This window comes from Adiantum capillus-veneris, chromosome 15 (genome assembly GCF_014529385.1).
Source record: "Adiantum capillus-veneris isolate H3 chromosome 15, ASM1452938v2, whole genome shotgun sequence".
NCBI classification, from domain to species: Eukaryota; Viridiplantae; Streptophyta; class Polypodiopsida; order Polypodiales; family Pteridaceae; genus Adiantum; species Adiantum capillus-veneris.
The window spans coordinates 26658607-26679328 of NC_140945.1; the positions used below are offsets into that span (position 1 = coordinate 26658607).

General features: G+C 42.9%; 1 protein-coding gene across 1 annotated transcript in view; it reads right to left on the reverse strand.

Annotated features, from left to right (window-relative positions):
- Positions 1-251: 251 nt before the first annotated feature.
- The window catches only part of LOC147440418 (uncharacterized), a 34147-nt gene continuing 13676 nt past the window's right edge, over positions 252-20722 (reverse strand). Inside the window, exons 2-5 of the mRNA XM_086530156.1 lie at positions 15751-15886; positions 1522-1659; positions 1284-1408; positions 252-632 (exon numbers count right to left, since the gene is read on the reverse strand). Coding sequence (XP_086386282.1) covers positions 494-632; positions 1284-1408; positions 1522-1659; positions 15751-15886 — 538 coding nt within the window. The 3' untranslated portion in view covers positions 252-493. The remainder of the gene's footprint in view (positions 633-1283; positions 1409-1521; positions 1660-15750; positions 15887-20722) is intronic.

Below are 20722 nucleotides of genomic sequence, written 5' to 3' on the forward strand. Positions count from 1 at the left end.
TCAAACCTCCACAAAGAGAGGGAGAGAGAGAGAGAGAGAGAGAGAGAGAGAGAGAGAGAGAACTATCACTTATAGAAGCTGATCTTGGACCTTTAAAAGGCTCCCCCAATAAAAGCTGAACATGTACATTATTTAGCAACAATTCATAGAAAAACTTACAGCCAAATGCAGTACTTGTAACTCACCAGTGTTGACATTATCCTTATTAGGAACAACTGAAAGACCATTTAAAAACTTTCTTCAAGCTGTCATAACCAATTAAAATGCTTATACATTAAAGGAGTAAAGTGGTACAGATCTCTTTATACAAGTTGCAAAGGACGTTGAAGCTGTAGTTTCCCTGGAAATGGAAACTAGTCTTAATCCCCAGAATGCCCCTTAGGAAAAATGCATACCCTGCGCCTTTTGCTTACAATGTTGCATAGTAAAGCAACCACACGACTCTGCTAAAAGTTGTTACCCTCGACAGGATTGCAAAATTTCATAGTGGACACTAATTAGAGCTCCGTCTTTGAAGCACAAAAGTCCCTATGATGATAGCAATTCCTGTTACGGCAAAAGTAACTATTAACTTGCTCTTTGAGGCCATTCCGTGACCATGGTCCCGGAGCGGTTGAGCTGGAGGATGAGTTCTGAAAAACATCAATAATGTCAAGTCATTAGAAAAGGATCACACTATCCCAATCTCTCTCTCTCTCTCTCTCTCTCTCTCTCTCTCTCTCTCTCTCTCTCTCTCTCCAAAAAAAGGGGCACACTAATACAAAAGGCAGACTTTGCAAGTTACATCTAGATACAAACAAAGGTAAAAAACCGCCAACATAGTCACTGGTTACATCAAGAAAACCCTTACACCAAGACAGCTAGTTTAAGGCACACGTGGCCTCATCCTCATGCAAACCCTAACACCAAGAAAAGCCATCAGTTGAAGGAACACGTGGCCACATGCTTACACGTGTGTGTGCGCGTGCACGTGCACGTGTATAGCAACATATGTCCATTGACTTAACGTTTAGTTACTCGTATTTATACTTGTAAGTGTGAGCACACACACCTGTTTATACTTGTGATTCTGAGCACGCACACACGGGTGTGCGTCCGTGTGAGAGCATGCGAGCACGTGTGTAGAAATATGTGTTCAGGTATTTATTGATTAGTTATCAATTTTATACTCATGTGTATCCGAAATCTGTCTCCCCCGAATGTCATGCTCCATAAAACAAAGCATAAAGGATAAAGCAGCGATTGCAACCAAGAAACCTAAAAGTTTCATATAACAAGCCAACCTCGAAGAAGTTCCAATGTCATCCTCATTCCCACTATGATAATGTAAATCATGTGCTATTCTTTCTCGCAATCTGACATATTTGTGGCATGGTACGCACATCTCAGTTCGATTTCCACATTGGTCCTGCATGAAGGGATGAACATCACAAAAATGTCACTATTCTTTGAATTGTACAAATTACAAAGATCACATTGTCTTGAAAAAATGTCTTAGATATTACGATTTAAAACACGCACAGCATGAGCATCCAAGTCAATGGCAGCTACGGGGAAGTCACAGAAACTGCACGCCACCATTCGTTGTGAACATTTTTCATTCTGATGCAATGTAAGAAGCTCGCGTTCAATTGCTACTTCACACAATGAGCACTTTATCTGCAACACAATTCATCTCTCTCTCTCTCTCTCTCTCTCTCTCTCTCTCTCTCTCTCTCTCTCTCTCTCATTGGAAGTGACCCTTTGCAAATACAAGAAATACGGGAAAAACCCCAATGGATGTACAACGGGAACATGGGGTAAAATCCCATAACAAAGTACACGAAACATCTGGGGATAAAGATACTTTAACCAGGTGGTGAAGTGTAGCTATCTAGGTAGTGATCAAGTCTACACAAATCTACCCAAAGCTCTGTCCACCTTGGGCGATGCAACGAAAACCACCGAGTACAGGGCTGCTTATCTGACCCATGTAAAGCATCCGCTGTATAAACCTCCTGTAGCAGCTCAGAAAAGCCAAAGGACTGTGAAACCCCTAGGCCGTGCCTCTAAAATCATCCGCATCCATTCTAACATTTCTTGATGATGTACTTTTGTGAGTAATTTCTATTTATTGAAATTAGGATATTTAAATTTGTACACTTCAATTGTTAAGGTTAGGAACTGTAGATCTACTGGAATTAATAAAAGCCATCAAGAACGGACAACTCTGATGTGTCATATGATGGGTGACATTGAGCATCGCGAAGGAGTTGTACCATTAGTTCAATGGGAAAGTGGATATTCTTGATGCGTCACATGGAGCATCGGAAAGGGAATATTCTATTGGTCTGGCAAGAAATCCGAATTGGAAAAAAGGAACACACGTAGAGACATAGACACAAGAATAAAGATGGGTTCTGAGGAGTTATTTTTTCTAAAAAGCTGAATATTTTAACGTGCTTTCCCGTGAGGAATCTGTGTTTGCATTGCATCTGTGCCTGAGATATGCATCCCGGGACACCTGGGAAGTGTTGTGTAGCATCCGTTTTAGCTCACCGAGTTTTATAGAGTTTTTAAACAAGTTCACACATTTTTAAAAGATGATCGGCCGCCCACTTGATAAGTGGGCAGCTAATTGTTAAAATAAAGCAAGGCTCTTGAAATAAAAGACCAGTAGCCAAATTTGCCGCCATCCTTCCCTCTCCTCTAGCGCCCCCTCTACAGCTATTGCTATCGGCACCGCACCGGCTATTCCTGTTGGTCCCAAGTGCCTGTAAAATCAGCCAGCTCTCTCTCTCTCTCTCTCTCTCTCTCTCTCTCTCTCTCTCTCTCTCTCTCTCTCTCTCTCTCTCTCTCTCTCTCTCTCTCTCTCTCTCCAGTTCTACCAACGCTAGCAGTAAGGAGCACCTCCACCGGAAATCTGGAAGTGATCGCGCAAAGCCAACATGCAAAGGTCGTTTTTCCGCACTTGGAGCGACGAGTACCGATTGTGAATACGCTCTACAAGGAGTTGTTTCGTGTTTGTGCTTTTGCAGATACTCCATCACGAAGGAGGAGCAAGGAGGCCTCGGCCTACGCTCAAGGATTCCGGAAACAAAATCGGAAACGGTCTACAGAGTTCTATACTCCGTCTGCAAACGGAATTGGAGCTCGTCTCTCTGAATTTCTCGCGCGAGAAGGAATTGACCATCGAACCTGAGATTTAGAACGGAGGGATCACTCCAGTTCTTGTACTTGTTAAAAGATTCTCCCTAATAAAGATTCTCTTATGGGGGGGGAGGGACCAGCCCATCTTTTGGTCCCCAATACTGTGCCAAACTTCTCCCTAGTCTCTTTTGGTTGAAAGTTTATTTAATTTCAGCTTTCCGAGAAGGAACGAGAAGAACCATGACGAGCCACAAAAGAACCTCTAACTTTAGCAAGTATGAGTTCAACTCACAAAACTGCAACAGTTCCTCATGCTACCAACTGTCCAAAAGGTTTTGAAAGGAATCAAGAAGCCACAAGGAACAATGTCGATGGGCGTCGGGAAAATCCTGCCGATGGTAACAACCCGCAAAAGGAAAACTCGGAAAGAGGTGCCGAAACGCACGAGGGATCTCCAGATCGGAAACAAACGGCCCTCCAAGAGTAAGGGCCAGGAAAAAGAACTCTCTCTCTTGAATGAAAGCAAGGATGTCTCTATCTCTTCCCCCTCATACTCTCTTGATTATACTACTACATCTGCTTCTCATATAGTATCTAAGCCATCTTCAAAGAAAAAAGCTCCTACTACTTCCCTACGTAATACTAGAGAGAAGCCAGGGATAACAGTTAGCGTCACCGCAAGATGCGGGTTTTCAAACCGGTGACAAGGATGTCAAGCTTGACAGTTACATAGGACGGAGTGACATCTCCAAGGCACCGTCTTTTATCAAAAAATTTGAAGTTGCTTTTGCCAACGGGAACTTGAACGAAAAATCCAAGTTGTGTAATGTTGGGATGTATCTTAAGGAGACGACAAGCAACTGGTGGTTAGCCAAGATTTTGGAAGGTCCACAAGCCAGAACGTGGACTCAATTCAAATCTGAATTTTATGAACAATTTCTTCTGCTCGACTTCGAGAAGGGACATTCGAAAGGAATGGGACTGGCTCGCCTAGAAGAAACATGAAAAAGTCACAGCATATGTTGACAAGTATTGGTCGGATCTTCTGAAAGTTACACCTTTCATGAAGATCTTTGACAAGAAAAAGATGCAAAAATTTGAAGCAAGCCTTCAACCACCACTTCGAAAGAGCATGAACGTGTATCCCAACGATACTCTTCAACGGATAATGGAGCCAGCAATCATTGCCGAGGATCTACTTTCCACTGCTTCCCCCAAACGAATGGAACATAGCACGTACCGTGCAAGGCAAAGAGCAGTTTATGATGACCATGGAGACCAAGGTAAAAAGCGTCCCCTGAGGACCCGAATCAACCTAAGAAGCCAAAGGGTACCGGAAAACAACTCAAGTACCTCACGCCAAACCAAGTACAAACCTTCAAAGAGCAAGAAAGGTGTTTCAATTGTGGTGAGAAAGGACACATGAAGACCAATTGCCCTGTTTGGCAGCAACGATAAGAACAAGCTTCTTTGAAGAAGGAACCCGCTCCATCGAGCTCGAATTCTACTCTTGATGTGCAAGGGAATACGGAAATAGAAAAAGGGAAGCGTTAGCCCCTAAAAGGTTGGGGATCCGTGAATAACCATTGGGTATTAATCCTCTATGATCTTGGATCAATGGACAACTTTATCTCATTGGAAACTGTGGAACTCTTGGGCATCACACCGGCTCAGCTTGGAACTCAAATCACTTCCGGATTGGCATTCGAGGGGTTCACTACCAATGCAACTCCCGTGCAAGGACAGCTCAATCTTTGGATTGACAAGTACAAGGACCACGAATCATTTCTGATGGCACCCATCGAGGGATGTGATATCATCTTGGGTATGCCATGGCACTACCACATGCAACAGATCCCAGATTATGTGAAAAAGACCCTAGCTTTTGAGCATGAGGGCAAGAACATTAAATTTTTGTTAATGTAGGGCATTGGTTATTCCCTATTGTAAGCCATATCTCCATTAAAAAGGAAATAAAGAAGTGTGTTTCTGCTTACTTGATTTTCCACGGGAAAAGGATAAGACTAACGAGGGTTCACTCTCTAGTTTGGAAATTGAAAGTTTTCAATTTATTGAAAAGTACAAGGATTGTTTCACGGACACTCTTCCTAATAACATTGCATTGATCTCCTACTTGGTAGCTCTCCCCCAAACTAACCCCCTTACAGGGTAAGTCTTGCTCAGCACGAGGAAATTTTGAAGCAAGTCAACGAGCTTCTGGAAAAAGGTCTAGTTCAACCAAATACTTTGCCTTACTGCTCTCCAGTTTACTCGTGCAAAAGAAAGATGGCATGTTTCGAATGTGCATAGACTGTCGGTCTTTAAACAAGATCACTATTAAGAATTGCTTTCCGATTCCTTGGATTGATGATATTCAAGATAAGTTACAGGATGCAAGCATCTTTAGTCACACTGACTTAAAGAGAGGGTATCATCAGATACGCATAACCCCTGAGGAATAAGACTGCTCATGTAGCAGGACCACTTCATAACCTAACAAGGAAGAAGATTCCCTTTTGATGGGGATCAAGACAACGAGGAGCATTTGATAGGCTCAAGTATTTATTAAGTCATGCTCCTATTTTGATAGTCTCAGACTTTAGGAAAGCATTCGAGGTTCACTACGATGCTTTAGGGGATTGCATCGGCGCAATGCTTATTAAGTGAGCTCCAGTGTGCGTGAGTAGTAGTGGGTGCACGTGATCACAGCTTCAATGGAAAGGTTGCCTTCTCCCTTGTCTTATGTAGCACGATGATTCCACTCTCGTGCATCTCTCTCCCCCTTTGAATACAGCAGCGTGATGCCCCGCTCTAGGGCTTTTCATCTGCATGTATAGTTTTGTGGGTCCATGCGCGTTTGCCGAGGCAAGAGCCTCTTGCACACGTTCTGGATTAGCTTGCTAATCCCCTGTAGGTATAGGTGAACTCGAAGAGATTTCACGCGAGCAATCTCGTCCAATTCAGAGGGCAAGCAGATCTACAGGTGAAGGAGCTCGAGGGCTTGCCACGGATGTGATCGGCATGCGAAATGAAGCCCGAAACAGTGAACTACAGCCTGCTGTGTGTATTTTTGCAGGTTTAGGGTTTTGACCCTGATTGATCCATAATACCCCCAAGAGCTTCCAGGAAGCTAGAGGATCACTAAACAGATGTTCTGGTGCATTCTCGGGGCAAAAAACAAAGAATTCAGCATGGTGCAGATTCTCGCCAGGTTCCAGGTTTGGAAAAGTGCTCGAATGCGTCGGGAAAGTCACCTTTTGCACGAGGATTTTGTATGTTAAGACTCCTACTAAGGTTATGCTGCCAAAATCGGGCTAGAGTAGGCCATTTTCAGCCCGGTAAAAGCGGGATAGCTCATAGGAACTTGCAAGTTTTCTCCCAAGTTTAATAAGAATAAAGAAATACCGAAAGGGGCACCGGTCTTTGGGGCCTACAAGGTGTCATTGTCTACTTGGAAGCACTCTAGCTCCCAGGCCGTGTTTTTGTTTGAAGTGTTAAATTCCACTCAAAGGTTTATTCGTGAAGTTCCTCTGTGTTTATTCGTGAAGTTCCTCTATGTCGTAAGGTTTAACGGTGCGAAGAATCAGGTGAAAGCTGAAGTCTACCGCCCTATGGGCCAGTTTCATAAAACTTTTCATTCATTATTATGGGCTGTTTAAGATAATTGACCAAGTGAACGATGTGACATTCCGATTAGAGCTACCGCCTAATTGGAGGATACATAATGCTTTCCATGTTAGTTTACTCCGGCCATATGTGGGACCGCCTCCAAGTCGAACTATTGCTAAGAAACCTTCTGAGACTGAGGAAACGGAAGAAATACTCCAACCGGAGCAGATCATTCATCATCAAGAGCGGCCACTAAAGTCTGGAAAGCTTACTCAAAAGTATTTTGTAAATTCAAGAATTATTCTACGTTTTTAGAAGCAAGGAATGTTGCTAAATGGACTATTTTCTTATTTTTATGAGTAATTTCTATTTATTAAAATTAGGATATTTAAATGTGTACACTTGAATTGTGAAGGTTAGGAATTGTGGATCTACTGGAATTAATAAATGCCATCAAGAACAAATAACTCTAATGTGCCATATGATGGGTGACATTAAGCATTGCCAAGGAGTTGTATCGTTAGTTCGGTGGGAGAGACTGGAAGTGGATATTCTTGATGCGTCGCACGATGGGTGACGATATCATCGAAAAGGGAATATTCCATTGGTCTGGCAGGAAATCCGAACTCAAAAAAAGGAATATGCCAAAGACGCAGGCACAAGAATAAAGATGGGTCCTAAGAAGTTTATTTTTTCTAAAAAGCGGAATATTTTTAAGTGATTTTCGGGAAATGCAGATGCTTTCCTGCAAGAAATCTGTGTTTGCATTGCATCTCTACCTAAAATTGCATTCGGGGACGCCTAGGAAGTGTTGTGTAGCATTCGTTTTCAGCTCACTAAGTTTTATTGAGTTCTTAAACATGTTCACACGTTTTTGAAAGATGATTGACCGCCCACTTGATAAGTGGGCAGCCGATTATTGAAATAAAGCAAGGCTTCTAAAATAAAAGACAAGCGCTAACTATGGGGCTGAAAATTTACGTACGATCTCCCTCTCTTGTGAGGCCAAATTTTGCACCAGTCTTCCCTCTCCTCTAGCGCCCCCTCTGCAGCTATTGCTGCCAGCACCGCACCGGCTATTCCTGCCGGTCCCAAATGCCTATAAACTCTCTCTCTCACTGTCCCCCGGTGCTACCAGGGCTAGTAGAAAGGAGCACCTCCGCCGGGAATCTGGAACTGATCGTGTGAAGCCAACGTGCGATAGTCGTTTTACCGCACTTGGAGCGACAGGTATTGATTGTGAATATGCTCTGCAAGTTGTTGCTTCCTGTTTGTGCTTTACAGGTACTTCGTCACGGAGAAGGAGCAAGAAGGCCTACGCTCAGGAATTCCGGAAACGGAATCAAGAACAGTCTGCGGAGTTTCATACCCAATGTGCAGACGGAATTGAAAGCTCGTCTCTCGGAGTTTCTCACACAAGAAGGAAATGACCATCGAGTCCGAGATTTAGAACGGAGGGTCACTCCAGCTCTGTTGGTAAAAAGATTCTCCCTAATAAAGATTCTTTTAGGGGGGAGGGGGGACAAACCCATCTTTTGGTCCCCAATATTGTGTCGATCTTCTCCTCTTCTCTTTTGGTTGAAAGTTTATTTAATTTCAGCTTGTTGATAATTCGTGCACGCTCCCGTTTGTTACAACACAACCAAACTGTAAGAGAGACAGGGGGGGCCGACTCGCTGCCCACCTCAAAGGCCAAGACAAGGTACCAAGATGCACATCTCTTTGACCAAACCAGCTTCCCTAAGGCCTCTCTAAACTGGCTCTCAAAAAAATCTACAAACTGTCTGATATCCATAAAGTAAATGGCCTCAACCATTGTCTGCTCCTGTATGGTATCGAAGACAGCCTCTCTCGACTAGAGGAGTCATCGTGTAAAACCTGTACTCCAAACCTGATCTGGTTGGTTTTTCATCTTCAAGATATTCACTATGGGCTGTGCTTCTTGGTATGGATGGTGGTACATCATTTGGCTCCCCTCGTGGTGTGCACCACTCGTTATCGGGGAATTCACATTGCATGATGTCTTGGTATTGTTTCACATGGGACTGTAGGAGGTCTTGGGTAGATTTATACAGCACACACGTGGAGTCATGCGCCTCTTCAACTCCCTATTCTCTCTCTATCTGCACAGACCGTTTCTACTTTTACTAATCCATTTTGTTTGTCCCCTGTCTCAGTTCTTTCTTTCTGTTGATTGTGTTTGCCAATGTGTGTGGCTGTTTTTTCTTGTTTTGCTTCGTTCTTGTTTATCCAATGGGCGGTTGGGTTGCATGTGTGCTTGGGTATCTGATGGTTGGGAGGACCCCCTCTCCTCCTTGATGTAGCCCTTTGCCTCAAACTATGCGGCTTCCTAATGGGTGTCTAGGGGTGGCTCGGCTTGCTCCGGATTGTTTCTATTACAAATGCTCCTCTTTCTGTTGGGACAGTGGTTGTAGATCTCGATGCATTATTGTGCTTTGGGTGAGATGGCAATGAGGTGCTGGTTGGTTTGGCCTAACAATTTCCAAAGTGCCCTGTCTACTAGCACGACACACGATAGAATCACTTAAATACTGCACAACTTTAAAATTTGAGTCGACATGGCTCGACGTAGTTCCGTGCCCAAAGGTATTGGCCCAAAAATCTGGCGCCCCTTTCGGTATTTATTTTTACAACACCCGAGGGGACCTCTGCTCTCAGACTCCGCGTCCAGATGCTTTGTCGAGTGAGGCCCCTAAGGGTCTATTTATTCTTACAAGGGATGCCCCAAAAGCAATAAACTCAAAAGCAAACTGTTCCAAACGCAACTAGTTCCAAAAAGCATCTGGTCCCAAAAATTGCCAAAAAAATAGCCAGCGCAATTTGCAAAAATCCATAGTCTGCCACATCATCAACTGTCAGCGTAGTTCGCGGAAATCTGTATAGTCTGCCCTTTGGTCCTGCACGAGTGGTCATGCCACGTCATCGGCTTGTGACGTGCACACACGCACAGAAAAAAGGAGGGCTTGAACTAGATAATAGAAACGTACTCTGTGCCAATCAAAGTACAGCATATAGCCAAACCACAAGATACAACCAATGGTGAAAAAAAACCCTCAATCACCAGGAAGCACAAGGGCAAACACAAACTGAGCAAAGGGGGGGGGCGGAGTGGGAGGGGGCAGACACATGAACCAACGGAATACAGGCACCACTGGTCAAAAGTAGGGGCATAGAATGTCCACTTTTCTGCCACCATCATTTACCAAGAGATAACTCAAGATGAAACTTTAAAAACCCACCACATGGTTGAAGGTAAGGCAACCAGCCACAATAGCATCTGGACTAGAAAGAACTCAATACCCTCAAACTCCAAACAGTCCCACTGGAAGTCAAATAACCACTTGCTCAAGATGGGTCCTACGACAACTGCCAGTAGAGAAGCTCAACCAAGTTGGTGAAGCAAGGACATCTTAATAGGAGAGGATGTAGTTGCCAGCAAACTACAGGAAGGGCCAAATTCCCAACCTCAAAAACAAAACCAAAATAACAAGGATCGAAAAAAAAAGCAACCAACTCAAGGAAGCAAAAGGACTACACAAAACTACAACCAAAATGGCAAAAAAAACAAACAGCTCAACTCCAGAACTTAAAAGACACAAGATAAAGAAATCAAACCATGCAAGGGAAAAGTAAAGAAACAAATCTCAGTTGTCCATGTCCCATCACCAAGGAGGCATGAGCAAAGAAGACTAAAGCTAAGAGGTACACTTGTCACAAATTGCTGAAGTGTCAACCACTAATGACCCAGAGGGTTAGGACTCCCTGGCCAACCAGAAGATCCCGACCGAGGGGCCTAAACCCCAATAGAAGCAGAAGACGAAGAAGGATGACCAACTTATAGAACTCTGGCCAGGGCCCAACACAGTCACACACACAATTGCGTAAAACTGATGACGAGGCAAGCTGTACGAAAATTTCCGCGCTTTGTGCTGAGAAGTGATGACATGGCAGCAACATACGAAGAGCCCTTTGGGCACATGATTTTGGACCTACAACTTTTAGAATTGCTGCTTTTCATGTAACTGCTTTTGATTAAGCCAAGGGCCTTTGAATATGTGCTTGTGCTTTGGGCTCCCTCATTCTTCCCGTGGAAGATGCACAGCAAAGCCACATAAGTTGTACCTTGTTGAAGCAATATAAAGAAATATGAGAAGAGGTGCCATCATTTGGGGCCATTGCAATGTGGGAGTGGAACTCCGCCACTCCGTGTCTCGTGTGGATTCTCTCTTTCTTTCTATTTAGTTGTTGAATTGCTAGACGTCCCATCCCATTACAGTGGTATCAGAGCTTCAGTCGTGTGCTTTTCTGAAAGCATACCGGTCCTCTCAACAACAGACAAGACAAGATGGCGTTTCTGGATTCCACAGAATATCAACAATTTCTTCTCGGCAAGCTTGGCGGCATTCTCTCGAAGCATCCTCACAGAATATCAACAATTCCTTCTTCAACAGTATTTGAATTTCATGTTGCCGCCTTTGTTGTCTCAAGTTGTTCCTCCTCCTCTGGCACAAGAAAGCACGACGTCTTCTAATCAGTAACCTACTCACTTTTCGATTCCGATCGAGGGAGTTTTCGGGAATATGGCTCAATCTCCTGACGTATACCCAGTGCAACCGCCTCCTCCACCTCCACCCGGATAGAGTCCTCATGGTTTCTCCTAATATTATCCATATCTTGGAGTCGCACCAAATCAAGTAAAGGATTTCAAGGATGGTGGGACTACTTTGAAATTTTTCACCTTTTCTCAGTGAGAGATAGAAAGAAAGCCTTGCAAGTCCTATAACAATTTGACAACATCTATGCCTTGGAAAACTACACACAAGAATCAAACATCTCTCGAGCCACGGGGTTTCTCAAAGATAATGCTATGCAGTGTTGGAGCTCCATAGCTAACCAGCCACGTGCTTGACAAGCTTTTAAGAATATTTTTGCCCGAAGCTACAAGGCATGCCTATTTTAAGTACAGCTTTTGGCAAAATGCGGTAACTTGAAACAGTAACAACGGAAGACTACAACCAATGTTTACCTTTCGATGTCTATCTTCGAGCTGATTACCTTGAAAGACGAATGCGAGCGCTATACTATCGGGTTGCCATCACCATTACAAGAATATTGTCTATCTAAACAAGTATCTACTATGCAAGAACTGATGGACCATGCTGCGGTTGGTTAAAACTTATGAAAGAAAAAATGGAATTTGTTAGGAAGCACAACCAACCAGCACTCAGAATCCTCAACCACAAAAAACAAATTCTCAGGATTCTCGTAACAACTCGACTCAATCGGCAAGACCTCATTTGACTCAACACCAACGAGACACCCCACTACAAGAAGGCCAATGGTTTGAATGTTTCTAGATGGGACACACTTACAACAATTGTCCTACTAAAAAGGGGATATTCCGCCACCACAACCACCTTCAAAGAGAACCAAAACTTCAGTGGGACTTGTCCCTGACATATACAGCATCGCTTTTGAAGGTTCCAACGAATTATGCAAAGCCTATGGAAAGATAAATGGCTTCAAGGCACTTATCTTCTTCGATCCAAGAGCCAGCGAAAGTTTCATCCATCCCAAAATTTTTAAACGGATGGATTTTAAGTACGATCGACTCGCTAGAGAACTTGAGCTGAGTTACCCATGGGGCAAACTCAAAAAGTTGTACCTCTCATTGATGCTCTTCCGATCACCATCCAAGGGTACCAAGGCAAAGAAGATTTTCATATCACGAAGTTGGACAATTGTGATGCTCTTTTGGGCATGCCTTGGCACGAGAACGATGCGACCATCCAAATTCGTAACCGTACCAACACTTTGCAACAGAACAACAAGCCAGCTTATCGTCCTTAAAGTTCAACTACCAAAAACCAACTACCAAATGATTTTAAGTTTGATTTGTATTGAAATACTCTTTGAACCTTGTTTGACTATACTGTTTGGAAAATTGTTTGAAATAGAAAATAATATGTTTTACCTTCTTTTGGTGCCGATTTGAGAATCCTAGGTTTTTTTTGTTGCTTTTTATAATGTTTGAATATCTTCGGCTTGAGCTTTCCTAAGAGAAGTGTACATGTTTGATGTAGAACCTCTACACCACCCAAACCGGTGGTCTACAGAGCGTTAGTTGTAAGCTCGAAACCTATGAACAACACAGGCCGGTGGTCTGGGGAGCCTTTAGTTGTATTTGGAGCCTCCAAGAGGCTGCTATCTTGGGAGCGTTTGGTTGTATCAATCCTCTAAGCTCATGGCCCAGACCTTTTTAGATTATTTGCAAGGGGAGTGAGGAGGTAGTCGTTGAAATTTCATAGTTACGGGAACGGGAAGGCCCGAAACGAGACGGGAACAGGGGGGGGTCAGAGCGGCAACGGGGCCAGTACGGTCGACTAAAGTAAGGCTTAAATTACCTCCATTTAGCTTAGTCCCAAATCAACTCCTAAACAACCCCAAATCTGCCCCCAAACTACCCTAAATATGTCCCCAAACAACCCCAAATCTGCCCCCAAATGGCCACTTTTGCCCATTCCACCCCGTGTTTCGCCGTTCAGCCCCGTTCCGACCATTTCCGAAACACCGTTCCGGCTACACCCTGTTCCGGAACAATGTTCTGTTCCCGGCTCCATTTCAGGAACAGGATTCCTCCGACGTTTGGGCCGCGCTCTGCCCATTCCCTGTTACATGGCGTTGAATACATTCATGCCTAAGACCGTTTGTTTGGTGTTTGTTTTTATGTCCTATAACATGCATCTGTATTGCATTGTGATGTGTCAACCACTGAATATTCCTAATTGGGTGAGATTGCCTAGGTATGTAATTTTAGTGCATGAAGACACCCCTTACAGATCAGCGCAGGATGGAGTGTGATGGCTAATTTAGCTTTCCCAGAATATAAAGAGCTCCAATATGGAATGAGAAAATTGAATGATCGTTTTTATCCAACTTGAGTTGTTTTGTAGATATAATCGCAAACAATTACTCTTCATTCAGGGGGATGTCACAAACTGCTGTCATGTCAACCACTAAAGACCCAGAGGGTTAGGCCTCCATGATCCTAACCTTAGCCAACCTGCAGATCCCGACCGAGGGGCCTAAACCCTAGCAAAAGCAGGAGAAGGAGAAGTCCCGACTCCCAACCAACTTATAAAACTCTCGTCCAACTTGATATAAAGCCAGACAACACAATTGCGTAAAAATGATGATGTGGCAAGTAGTACAAAAATTCCCACATTTTACGCTAAGTGATGACATGGCAGCAACGTGCAGACAGCCCTTTGGGGGCATGGTTTTGGACCTCCAGATTTTAGAATTGTTGCTTTTCATGTAATTGCTTTGTACATGCCAAGGGCCTTTAAATATGTGTTGCGGATTCCCTTTCTGGCATTCTTTCCGTGGGAGATGCAGAGCAGAGCCACAGAAGTTGTACCTTGTTGAAGCAATATAAAGAAATACCAAAAGGGCACCATCATTTGGGGCCATTACAGTCTAAGAGTGAAACTCCGCCACTCCGTGTCTCGTGTGGATGCTCTTTCTTTATGTTCAGTTGTTTAAGTGCTACATGTCTGTCTCAGTCTGTTCTTTCAATTGGCATGTGGTGCCCGTCCCGCTACAATACTCCTCCCTCCATGTATGCTAGGCTTAAGAACAAATTGCAACCGACTTGATAAAGAAAAGAAGTCAAGCCAAAAAACAAGAAAAACAAAAGGACAAAGAACAATGACAATAATTCACATTCCCAACCCGCATACACATATGCCCACACAAGGGCATGAGATATCCAGCGATAAAACTAAACAAGACAACGCATAAAAAAGACTAATTGATACCATAAAAAAATGTTCCTTTCTTGCTGCAACTTTCCTAATTTTCGGCCACCTTTTATCCATTTTTGTTTCAGACAGTAGTTACACACAAATCCTAGAAAAACAGTCACGGTTATGTCAAGTACTCATGCTGCCATCTTCAATCCCCTCTTAACAACTCATGCATGTTGCCCTTGCAAAAGATCATACGTACATAACCTATATAGCATTAACAGACACACAATACATGCACAAAACATCCCCACACCCGACTGTGTGCTTTGGCTTATACCTAGATGACCACAAAGAAAGCCCAAATCCACCTTTGCAAGAAAGTTCAAGTTATAGATTCATGAAAATCATCCACAGGACCGTATAGCCACCAACACCCAACTATATACTACAACATCCCCACTAACATCACCCGTCCCAAGATTGGGTGTAGAACATAATCTCTTTTAGCTAATCACAACTTCCAAGCGCAAGCCTTTCCAAAAATTACAACAAACCACCGCCCGAGGCCTATCCTCCAATATAACTTATGTAAGAGCTGGGTTCCATTCTCCTAGCAGATATACCTAGATGAATCCAGGATAAGCTCAAATTCACCCTAAGGAAAGTGCAAGATAATGACCCATGGTAGTCACCCACGAGACAATATAATCATCAGCTCCATCATGCATAGTATTGATCCAAACTTTGGTGTACACACAAAGGGAAACACTGATTATCCATCACAACCAACTGAACTGCTATTGATCTAGAAGAAAGAAAACAGAAACAAAACCGAGTATTAAACCAAAAACAGAAATCTTAAAGTAGATAACCCTGCCAGATCCCAAATGCACCTCTATTTTAGAGGACCTCCCTCCCTTCCCCCTTCACACACAGCACACAGGAACAAGGAAAAAATAATAACATGATAAAATAACAGATTTCAACACTACAGTAGACCCACGCATGAGTTAAAAAGAAGAACAATGCAACAGCTATGCTCTCCTCTTTACATAATGGGGTTCTATAGATTACAAAATACATAGATGAATCCAGAGAAAGCCTAGACTCACCTTTCCCTAGCAACACATCAAGCCCCACCAGTCCCTATGATGTTAATTTTCTTATGATTCTAGGAATGCCTAATGTTTGATCAGAGAAATTTCACAAGTCATACACAATCTCAAGGGTCGACACTTACAGGTGCATGAACATCGTCGTAATGTTCTTCGGCACGGCTTTTAGCCACCATCTCGCCACATAAGTTGCAGCGTTCCAAATTGCGCTTGCAATGCACTGCATGCAAATCAAAATTTGCTGAAGGTACTTGTCGCTCACTGTTTCATATGAAAACAACACTGTTATTAGAACAGATAGAATGCTGGACACCACATTAAACAGCAGGAGCTTAAATGACATCAAAGTGATCAACAACACCAACAATATCACACACTCAGCAGCCAACCATAAAACCAGTCCATATGTACAAGCTAAGTAGGATTACTCAAGGAGTGTCCAAGTCTATGACTTACTATGACGATATATAACTCCAAAGGGCAGTAGTCTTGGTGTTGTGTTCAGTGAGGGTGGTGCACCATCCGATGGTGCTAAACAAGTCCTGTTATAAGTCAGTCACTTCCAAATAGTTGAAGCATCTTTGCCTGAAGAAGTGCTTATAACTTTATCTACCAGTCAGAATTAAGCCACAAGAACCTAGATCTTTATTTGGCATGCCCGGAATGATCATAACTCCATGCAACACTTGAAGGCCCTTAATCACATCTACAAAAGTTAAACTCTTCTCCTTATGGAGCCAGCACCTTTTATCACATGTCACTTGTAATATTTTTACCTACCACCATAAATGAATAAAAATGATTTTTGTGCACACAAAACTAATTTATGAATTTATCGTTACCAGTTAATAATTTAACACGGGTAAATTTTCCGGACGCAATGCAAAACACGTCAAAACCAACACATGAATAAGATGGCGTCCCCAGTTTATTCAAAAAAGTCACGATTTTAACATTTTTACTTTGGCCGTCCAAGAAAGTTGCCGGCCAAACACAATATAAATACGTCCCGACGACAAGAGGCAAGCAAAGTCAGAAGCATGTGGAAACAACAAAGGCAAACATGCTGCGGATCGGCTTCTCTTGGGATAGTTTCCTACAACGTTAAAAATACTCCTCTTTTCCTCCTCCTTCTTCTTCTTCTTCTTCTCTCTCTCTCTCTCTCTCTCTCTCTCTCTCTCTCTCTCTCTCTCTCTCTCTCTCTCTCTCTCTCTAGGACACACCATTTCAATGCTCTGGCTTCCATGAAGACCGTGGAGAGGCTACAAAGCGCACTCGGAGGTGAAGGGCAAGCCGTCAAAGCTTCTATGCGTCCCTTTGGGAATAGCCGCACTCAACCAAGCACTTTATCGGCTGTCCATGCAGATTTTCAGCACTCTCGTGACCACAAGAAGAAGACTTTCAAATTGGAGATAAGGATGTCAAATTTGAGTACTACAACGGAAGGAGGATTTTCAATAAAGCACTTGCTTTCATTCGTCCACCTGCAGTAGCCTTTGCAGAAGGCAACTTCTCTGAACATTCCAAATTGCGCCATGTCAGCGTGTATCTTAAGGTTACAGCTAACAATTGGTGCTTACGACAATTCTGGAAGGGCACAAACCTATAGACTAAAAACAGTTCAAGGCGCATTACTATGCTTAATTCCTTCCTCATGACTTCGAAACAGATGTAAAGAAAGAATGGGATTGGCTCTCACAAAAAGAGCATGAAGCAATTTCCGACTACATCGACAAGTTCTGGGACATACTTCTCAAAGGTCACTCCATTTATGAATGTCTCCGATGAAGTGTCACACCTCAATAGGAAAGAACTTGGATCCTTTTCCTAAGGTTAAGGTGGACCCCCACAGTGGGTTAGAACATAGATAGTGCACATTCCCACCTAGATAACCCAATAGGGCGCCTGTGACTTGTAACTCATGCATATCGGGATCATACTTGCACATAGAAAGGGTTGATGTCTTGGAGTGTGGGCTAGATCCGCCTGAAAAGACAGTTACAATCAACAAGATGGCATGATCATGAAGATTGCTCATTATGCAGATGTAGGCTGAATGCATTGAATGCTTTATCTCCTCATAGGGATGTTAAATCCATGTTTTGAAGCAAAAACCGTATTGTACTCAGAAAGAGCTTTCAATTGATACCCATATTAATGTGTGTTTTTAGCAGTTCCAAGATGGAAGCTTCTAGAAGATTCTAGAAGGAAGGTTTCAAAAGGAGGACATGTGGCTGGACACTCGTCACAAACTTTCCAAAAGATGAGACACTTGTCAAAAAGCTTTCAAAGGAAGAGACAAGTGTGTGGATACTTGTCAAAAAGCTTTCAAAGGAAGAGACAAGTGTGTGGATACTTGTCAAAAAGCTTTTAAAGGAAGAGACAAATGTATGGACACTTGTCATGCCAATTTTATCTTTTACTAAACACTTATCACAATCCTCTTCAACATTTCCCTTTTTCTCTTGAAGCAACTTCTCTATAAATAAAGCCTCCTTCCCTCTCATTTCCCCATCTCCTAGTTGTTGAATTTCCTCTACCATAAGCCCAAGAAACCCCCTTCATTACCATCACCGTATCTCTCTACGCTTACTATTCCTTCATCCTCAAGAAGCCATATCCCTCTCTCTCTAGCTTGCTGTTTTTCAGGGCAGCATACCTATAAATCTGAAAATTCTGTTGTTTCCCTTCAGTTTTGAGCTCTTCTATTCATCCTACAAGCAACCAAAACACTAGATCTCTTCTCTAGCATAAGCAACAGCTAAATTTTATCTTTGTACATATGTTTGAGAAGTCTACTTATGTTTACTTTTATGCATGTACACATGGAATCTTGCATGATCTATGAGTGTGAGTCTACTTAAACTCACTCTCGGGTTGATTGTAACTGAGCTCAATCCTAAGGTACTTGGGTTGAGTAGAAATCTATTTCCTTCCGGGGGAAGGGGGTTTGCCCATCTTCAACCCTCATTCTGCCTCTTGTCTCTTTGAAGTGTTGTGATTAATATTTTGTCAAGTTCTTTAAGCATTAAGCACTCTTAGTTGTATGGGGCTCTTACAGTGGTATCAGAGCTTTAGCTTGATCCTCACCCCTACGCTACTAGTGCTTATAGTTGATTGTGTGCACCTTTGCCCGACCATTTCTTATTTTACTAATGGAGGACACAAACACTGCTATCTTACAAGCTCTTCAAAGTTTGCAAGAGGAGAACCGCTCCATTCGAGAACAACTTCTCAAACTCGACAAGGGCGAGAAGCCCAATGAAGCCAAGAAAGAGCAGCCATCAAAGCAACGCAACTCTAATGGAAGGAGCCGATCATGAAGCCCGTTAGCCGTGAAGAAGGAGAATGGAAGAGGCAAAAGAGGACGCTCTATCTCAAAGAAGAGAAGCCATCCAAGCCGAAGTACATCCTCTTCATCAAATTCATCTAGTGAATCTTTAGATGTGTCATCATCAAGCGACAAGGAGATACCTCATTCATACAGAAAATCTCATCAAAGGCAAAAACGTCGATATTCTTCACCCTCTTCTTCATCTTTGGAGACAAGTTCGTCCTCCTCTACTTCAAGATCTAGGTATGGAAGAAGATATAAGAAGAAGAAGACCAAGTCACTCTCGCAACTTGAGAAGAAGGTCAAGTTTAGTACGTATGATGATTCACGAAATCCTAATCTTCTTTTAAAATTTCTTCGTCAATTTCAAATATTGTATGGTCGTGAGAAGTATAAAGAGAAGGAGAAGATTAAGTTTGCAGCTTTACATTTGACCGATCTAGCTCACACTTGGTGGACGGGATTGGAGTATGATGGTGCTGCCCCAAGATCGTGGAGAAGTTTTGTCCGCATGTTGCAGTCCCAATTTCTTCCTGTCCATTTCAAGAGGGATGTGAAGATGGAGTGGGACCGCTTGTGGCAAAGGAAAAATGAATCTTTGGAAGACTACATCAAGAGGTTTTGGGAGCTACTTTTGAAAGTTCACCATTTCAAGAAGATCGGCAACTCTGAAAAATTAAGGAAGTTTAAAGGAGGTTTGCATTTTAAACTTCGCACTGCTCTAAATCATTACTCTTGCTTTAATCTTAGGGAACTCATAGACCATGCTGAGACATGGGAGTTGGAGCACAATAGTGGAGACTCTCTTTCGAAGAGAAATAAGAACAGGCCATCCAATTGGGAAGCAAATTCAGCCCCTAAAGAGGCACAAAATCAGCACCAAAAATCAGCTTCAAATCCAAAGAAGGTGAAACCCTACTCATTTTCTGGTGCTCCCCAGTTTCGTTCAACCTTGTATCTTCCAAGGAAGCAGTTTACTGTGGAAGAGAAACAACAATATGTGAAAAAAGGGAAGTGCTTCAAATGTGGTAAAGAGGGACACATAGCAAAGCAGTGTGCAAACAAAGGAAACAACAAGGTTTCTTCTGAAGACAAAGCCAAGCCAATGGCCACAATCAACGCTATACGAGATGTGGTTGGCAATACAAACCATACTCCAGCAATGCGTTGATTACTTAAGGCTTGGGCACAATTTCAAGGAAAGCAAGCTTTGTTTCTAATCGATCCCGCGGCAAACGAAAATTTCATCTCTTGGAATTTAGCCAAAGAACTTGGCTTGAAGAATGACGACATAGAGACACCCCTCGAGATTCACCAAGCCCTAAATGCCAATGACAAAGACACATTGAAGACAGTTGTACCCTACATCGGCAAGCTTAAATTTGAGCTTCAAGGTTTCAAAGATCAAGACACCTTTTGCATTGCAGATCTTGATGCCACAGATGTCATACTTGGCATGCCTTGGAACCATAGAGTGGATTCAGCCATCTACTCTCAAAAGAAGACCGTCAAGTTCACCCATAAAGGCAAAAAGTACAGATCAAAGCAGGGGCAAGTGGGGACACCATACCCATGGTAAGACATACTCAAGCCTCCAGAGCAATTAAGAATTTTGTGCAATGTTGTTTGTTTTATGTAAATGATAGTCATGATAAGATGCATGCTGAAAATCACGAACAACTCAAAGTCTTGGAAAAGTATAAAGATTGTTTTTCAGAAGATCTTCCTTATCAACTACCTCCAGAAAGGCTTGAAAATCATCA